Source organism: Catharus ustulatus, chromosome 13 (assembly GCF_009819885.2).
Source record: "Catharus ustulatus isolate bCatUst1 chromosome 13, bCatUst1.pri.v2, whole genome shotgun sequence".
Taxonomy (NCBI): Eukaryota; Metazoa; Chordata; class Aves; order Passeriformes; family Turdidae; genus Catharus; species Catharus ustulatus.
Window position 1 is genome coordinate 16,470,094 of NC_046233.1, and position 7,343 is coordinate 16,477,436.

The following is a 7,343-nucleotide window of genomic DNA, read 5'->3' on the forward strand; positions in this document are numbered from 1 at the left end:
ACCATGAAGTCCAATGAGCCATTCAGAACACATCCGTAGTGCTTCACCAGCAATTACATAGTGTCCACAAGTTGGATTTACCAAATCTCTTACTCATGAGAGCAGAAGGAACATTGACGCAATCAAATTGAGAAAAATACTGGTGCAACCAGGGTGACTTTTTTTTTTAATGGGATGGATGATACATTAAAAAAATTAAGTGTATGATCACTCAATTCAACAACATCCTGCTACTGGTAAGGGTTGTATTTATAAATCAGTATATTTTCATAACAAAATGTCCTATCTCATAGCAGATCCTTCCTTCAAATGACCTCAAGAAAGTTCTGAAACCAAATCCTCCCCAAAATGCTCTCAGCTTTGGGTCCTCATCCTGCACAGCTATCCCTACATGAATGCTCTCATTAGATGATGCACTGATTTAAAAGGACTGGCATCTTATGTAAATGGATGTTATTGCCTCTAATTGCAGCCATAATTATGGGAGTGCCTCGGAACTGAGTAAGGTCACATTAAGCAAACTTATTGGAAACTTTGCAAACTGCTCTGTAACACACTGGAAGAGCATCAGCAGTCCCACAGCAGGCATTTATTCAGTCCCATCTTCAGCTCTAGGCAAAGCACTACAAAATCAAACAACTCTATATGGGATTGCTCCAAGTTATAGCTGGTTTAGTATGTTTTTGCCTCAAATGAACTAGTTTCTCTGGCATTTGCCAACATAAAAAGTTAAATTCAGAATTAACATCTTTAAAGATGGAAAAATCTTAGAGAGTCTTCAAGTTTCTTCGGTATTAACGACTTTATTTTTCCTCCTCACATCTCAAAGAGCCACACGAGGACCATGGAACCTGCTACAGAGCCAACAAGGAGCCAGGTGTTGACAAGAGGAGGAAGGGCACTATCCAGTTCCCCTGGCACAGCCAAAATCCCCGTTCCTGGAAGATGCCAGCACAAGCATCGTGGGAATGACCAAAGGGGCAGAGAAGGGGTTTCAGTTCAGCCACAAAGCAATGGCCATCACCACATTTCGACAGCTGAATGGGGGTCCCCTTCTAGTCCCAGAGGTTCTGAAACACCAGCCTCACTGCAATCCCTTTCCATGCCCTGGCTTGGAACCAGGCACGGAGGAAGCAGGCAGCTCTAAGGCTGGCAGAAGCAAAGTGATGGCTGTAAACAAGAGCAAGCCTGTGACTCACCGGGCAGGAGCCACAGCCCCTCTGCAGCCGGTGACACCCAGTTCAGTGTGGCAGCCGGCAGGGTCCTGCTCCCGTTACCAAGCCTGAGGACAACACCCCTGACTGCCACAGCCACCTCTGCCCCTGCAGCACCAGCGCCTGCTTTATCTTCCAGCCTACAGAACGCAGTTTTCCTAGAAAGTGCGGAAATGATATCCCAAGAGAACCACGGCTGAGGCCAGGTTCTGAAGTTTTGGTGCACTTGCGTCACAGCTGTCACCCCGCATTACTCAAAGGCCTCACAAACACGCCAGACCTCGGTCCCAGGCAGAGCCAGCCCTTTCCAAGGAAGGCCCCAACGAGCCCGCAGCCAAATCTCGCCAAGGAAGATAAAAAAGGTGCAGATTATGTGCTTTTTATGGAGCTGCCCTTAGGAATCAGGGAAGAAGAGCTAAGCAGATAGAACAGTATTTGCCAAAGCACTGGTTTTACACCAAATGGAGAGCACCAAGGCTTGGAGGAGTGAGATGCAAACCCGCCTTCCTACAGACAGTTAAAAAAAAAAAAAAAAAAAAGTCCATCGCAGTAAAGCTATCTCCAAAAATAACTCGGCAAGCAAACAGCTGCTGGTACACTACGATTCCCTCCTTGCACGCCACATCTCCCAAACCTTCCTTCACCCGGGGCTGCTCCAGCAGAAGCCGCAATTCCCATTTTCCACCGGCCGAGCTTCCTGAGATGCCGGGCACCCTCACACCTCGGTGCAGCCGGGAGGGAAAACCTCGACCAGGAGCTCCAGGAAAACACCACCGTCCCCTCTGCTTGCCCTGAACGCGCGGGTGTCTCGGGGCTGCCCCGTGGGTGGAAGCCGGGGGCGGGAGGGGCGAGGCGGCGGCGCAGCCCCGGCCCGGCGGGGGCCCGGGGGTCCCGGGGGTCCTACCTCGGCAGCGCCGGCCCTGCGGGCAGCGGCCGCGGCTGCGGCAGCCCCACATCGGCGGCGGGCTGGGCTGGGCTGCGCTCCGGCGGAGGCTGGCACGGAGCGCACGGCCGCGGGGACCCCGCGGAGCCGCCCGCGGTGTGCGCGCCCCGCGCGGGGCCGAGGGAGCGGCCGGGCAGGCCCCGCCCGCCGGGAGCCCCGCTCGGCCCCGCCCCGCCCCGCGCAGCCCCGGCCTGCGGAGGGGGCTGGGGGAGCGGCTGCACCTCTGCGCGGGCAGGGCCGCGGGACCGCTGCGCCGCACAGCACCGCACACAGCACAGCACCGCACACCGCACAGCACCGCACCGCACAGCACAGCACCGCGGAATCACCACACACAGCACAGCACAGCACCGCACACCGCACAGCACCGCACCGCACAGCACCGCACACAGCACAGCACCGCACACAGCACAGCACCGCACCGCACACAGCACAGCACCGCACAGCACCGCACAGCACCGCGGAATCACCGCACACAGCACAGCACCGCACACAGCACAGCACCGCGGAACCTCCGCACCGCGCACAGCACCGTACCGCACCGTACCGCGGAGCCTCTGCACCGCACAGCACAGCACAGCACCGCACCGCGGAACCATCACCCCCTCCCTGCCAGGACCGCGGCCGTCCCTCCGCTGTCTGCTCTCCAGGACTTCGTGTTTTGTTTAAACGAGTCGAAATTTAAAATAAACAAATAAATTAATAAGCAAAAATCAAGTGGACGTGAGGGAGGTGGGGTGGCTGTAGCCATTCTGGAGCGCTGGGTGTGAAGGCAGGGGACGGGGACGGGGATGGGGACGGGGACGGGGACGGGGACGGGGATAGGGACGCGGTCTGACTAGCAGCCAGCCCTCAGCCGGGCTCAGGAGCACCCGCGGAGCCAGGGGTGACCCCAGCGCTGAGCCAGCGGAGCTCGCCCCACCTGCCCTGGGGCAGGGCTGGGATCCAGCTCCCAGGGAGCCGGACCGCTCCCAGCTGGAGCCAGCAGGGCAAACACAGCCCGTACGTGCGCTCGGGGCACAGCCTGCTTTGGGCTGCAGCTTTCCGCTGCTTTTGCCATACAGCACCCCCACACACACAAACTCGAGCTGAATGACAAAAATCCTCTAGGTCTTTATACCCCCCTTGGGGTAATGCTGAAGCGTGTTTGTTATTTTGTTCAGGTCGGGACAGGTTATTTTTGTGGCTGCCTTTCCTCACAGCTTTGTGATTTTGTTAGGCTGTCCCCCTGAGGCAGGCATGAATTAAATGGGTGTGTGTAGGAACTTCAGAGCTGTTATCTCACTGTGTGTCCTGCACTAGGAGCACTGTGCTCAGGAGAGCTATCTGAGTTTTGTGCCTTTGGCCTGCAGAGATAGGCAAACACAACTTTGGGGAGGGGGAAAACATCACTGCAGATGAGAGAGAGGCCAAACAGAAAATGAAGGAAGATTAAGGAAGCATCAGTCTAAAGCCACTTACTAGTGAAAAATCAGAGTAATTTCCATTTTAAGATAAAAAATGGTCAACATAAGCAATAGAGTTAAGATTTTGTTGATTTGTTTGTTTGTTTGTTTTGCTTAAAATTCACAAGCCAGTTTTCTTTACCTTGTCAGGATGTCTTTACCTACACACCTCCATCCTGCTTCCCAAGTTGTGTCCAGGTGATATCAACCCCAAGTTTATTGTCTGGGCAGCTGGTTCAGACCCCCACTGCCAACATAAGCACTGTAACTATGCTGGCTCTGCCTGGGCATCACCTGACGCTTTAAAACTTCAGTTAATAAAGTACAACTTCTGAATTGCTTACAGAAGTTAAGCCACATGAAAGAAAGGGTGGTTTGTTGGCGTGGATTTTAGACAGAGAGTATTGCGTGCTTATCTCCAGGTGATGATGCCTCCTGCAATAAGGAAACTCGGCTGCTGAGATCAGTAGGATTCCTGGTATCCCTTCCTTCAAGTGTGTGTGGTGACTCAGAGCAAGCCCTGAGTTACTTTGTTCTGAGACCAGCCCCTACTGCTTCTCCAATCCTAGGCTGTCACAGATTTCTCTGGAAATGTTTGTCTAGGAACTGAGGGCAGACACAAGAAAAAAAGTATTTCACTGTTGATGCAATGCTGAGGAGTGTTTCCTTTTCTTTTGGGGAACTGTCCAAGTAAGATCCAGCTCCTGGTGCAGCCCCTAGGGCTGAACACGTCTCGAGGTGCCATAGTGAGAGTGTTGGGCTCTGTGCAGGTGGAAGTCACCTGTGTCCACCTTCTGGACAATACTTAATCCCTATTAACTCTCTGTGATTTCATCTGAAGCATTAATGATTAGTTTGTTTTATCTTCTTAAGGAGTTCAAGTGACTTTCCATAACTGTGGCCTTTTCTACATCAGCAAGCTTTGTTGTCCATTGCTAAGAGCGTGAAGGAGGGAGATGATGTGGTTGGTACTCAGAGCCACCATGTCCCTGGAACAGAGCATTTGTTACTGCTACTGTACTTGGTTTAGTTAACCCTGGTTTTGGTCACTAACTGCTTCCAGCTTGAAGCAAGGGCCACTGGAGTCGTTTGAGAGCTTCTCTGAAAGAAACATGGTACAGTTCTGAGCCCTGGGATAGGAGAGAGGCCCTTGGTTTCATCTGCTCTCCCCTTGAAACATCTCTTAGTCACAGTTTCTGGGCTTAGTGAAACCTTATCCCCATGTTTTCTTAAAAAAAAAAAAAAAAAAGGAACAGAAAAGAAAAGAGGTTTTCAAGCTGGCATTGAAGCAGCAGGTAGTGAGGCACAGAGCTCAGGGGGCTGGGCATTGCAGCAGCTCAGCCTCCTGTCCTTGGCCTTAAAAAAAAAAAAAAGAAAAGCCAACAAAACCACCATCTGCAAGCATTCCTTACTGATATTGGTAAAAGGGTTCAGAGTGAGCCCCCTGTCCCACTGGCCAGCGAGATGTGGCTCAGTGCCAGCCAGGAACTCGCACTGCTTCAGGCAGAACAAAAGGTGCTGAGCACAGTGGTGGAGGCAGCCTGTAACCCTGCACGGGCTGGTGGGCAGAGCCTCACAGGGCATCAAACAGGCTTTTCTTTCAGTGGTTTTCCTCTTCTGCTTAACCGTGTTTATCCTTCTCCACTGTGTTTTTTTCTAGGTGGGAAGGCACACCTTGGCCTTTGTGTGCGGCAGCTGCCCCCTTAAAAAGCTGTACTGCAGGATCCTAACTGTGCAGAGGATATCAGTGTTCTTAAAAGCAAAACACATTAAATTACTGATAAACCAGTGCAAGTATTAAGAGCAAAACTTGCTAGAAATCTTGGGTTTTGCTCAAGATCTGTGTAGCCAACCACTAATGAGATTTTGGAGATTTTCTCCAAGTTGGTGAGGTGTAGTTAGTTTGGCAAGTGAAACTAGGAACAGATTGTTGAGGGGAAAAAAATAAATCTAATAATTTATTTGCATTTAGGAGAACTCAGCAAGAGAGAAGAGAGTTGAAGGTAAATACAGATTCTGCCTGGGATGTTTGATCCTAGCTTGTGCTTGGATAAACTGAGCAAGCAGGGTCATCCATTTGGAAAATGTTTGACTTAGTCCTGTGCCTTCCTCAAAAATAGTTAAATTGGAAGAATTGCTGCACTTACAGGCCTTGGAAAATATTTTTCGCTACATGTGGCTTTGTGGTTTCAAAGAACTGAGGAGAAGGCCACAAAAATACATTTTTCCTTCAGCTGCTTGGCAAGGAAAAGCATCTGATCGGGCTTATCAGAGCAACGTGGCAGGGGCAGGCCTGGACTGCCTGGGGACACCAATCCTGTTGACTGTGTTTTACACAAGCCACATTCCTCCTGCTCTAGTGTGAGCCAGTAATTTTTACCTCTGGATAACAATAATTTAAATCAATTGCATTTTTGTTCCTCAGCTTCATTGGAAGGTTTAGGCTGTTGGGTTCTTTGTTAAATTTCCTTGGAAATCATCCACGTGCAGGATTGCACTGCATTCAGTTCAGCCAGTAACACAATTCTTCCTTAAAGATATATTTGCTCCTAAAATTTTAAGTGTGCAGGAGAAGAATAAAAGGCAGAAACCAATAAGTGAACCAGCAAGCAAAAGTTCATACAATTCTTCATGTAGTCACCTTGTAGTCACTGTTCATGCTCTACCTTTTTTTTTCCCATTCTTTGAGCTGTTTTTTTTGTCTAGACTATAAATGTTGAAAAATCAGGTGTGTCCTTGTCCTGAAGCATAGGAGCATGTTAAGATACCCCAAGACTGAAGACTTAAGATGTTTGGGAAGCCTTATCTTTTTGAGTGGGAATTCTCATCTCCAGACTGGTCAGACCCTAGGAGCTTGGCTGGCCTTTCTCAGGCTCTTTGGAAGAGGGAAATCTTGTTATGTACATTGCTGGAGTGCTTGTTGTGCTATTTTTACACTGCTCAGTTTTTGTGTGTGCAGCTGTAGTCAAGTGTTGCTTCTTGATCCCAGACAACTGAGATTTTCCATAACCTTTGACTAAGAAAAAAATGTATCTTTAATCACAGCTCCCCTTCACAACAGGCAGCATGTAAGAAGATTATATAAATATTATACTAAGCACATTTTTTGGCAAATTGCTTGCATTGGTGTTGCATTTCTTTCCACCAGTGTCTGGGTGATAGAAGAAATAAGTTACAAGCTTGGACCATAATGGAAATTAATACTCTGATGTGTGTCTTTTCTAACTTGGGGGTTCCTCATCAATTAACTGCCTTTTTAAAATAACTGTGGCATCCATTTATGCACCAAGAACCCAGGTCAGGGCATTTTAAAGATTAATCCCTTTACTCTTGGTTATTGGTAGGTATTTTGTGATAAACCTGCACAAGTAGAAATAATTTTTTCTTGCTTAGAAAACAAAGATAAGGCGCTTTTTTTTGTTTGTTTGTTTTTGTTTTTTGTAGCTGGTAGAAAATTAGCATTCATACTATGCCTTCTAGTCACAACTGAAGTGGAAAAGGTTTCATGACCCTTCTGACCAACATCCTGAAGAGTAGCTCCAAGTAGATTTTGGTGGCAATTCTTCTTGGGCTCACCTGGTTTCAGACACTGATGGTACACTGATAACAAATTTTCAAATTATTTCATTCAATTTGAATGTAATTACTGATTCAACAAATTCTATGAGTGGATGAACAAGTGTTAATCCATGAAATAAAAGTCAGCATAGGCGTTTGTCCGCGTGAATAAATTCAGTATGG

General features: G+C 48.8%; 1 protein-coding gene across 1 annotated transcript in view; it reads right to left on the reverse strand.

Annotated features, from left to right (window-relative positions):
• The window catches only part of LOC117002374 (6-phosphofructo-2-kinase/fructose-2,6-bisphosphatase 4), a 50,736-nt gene extending 48,543 nt beyond the window's left edge, over positions 1-2,193 (reverse strand). The window contains exon 1 of the mRNA XM_033071401.1: positions 2,119-2,193. Coding sequence (XP_032927292.1) covers positions 2,119-2,170 — 52 coding nt within the window. The 5' untranslated portion in view covers positions 2,171-2,193. The remainder of the gene's footprint in view (positions 1-2,118) is intronic.
• Between the last annotated feature and the right edge of the window lie 5,150 nt (positions 2,194-7,343).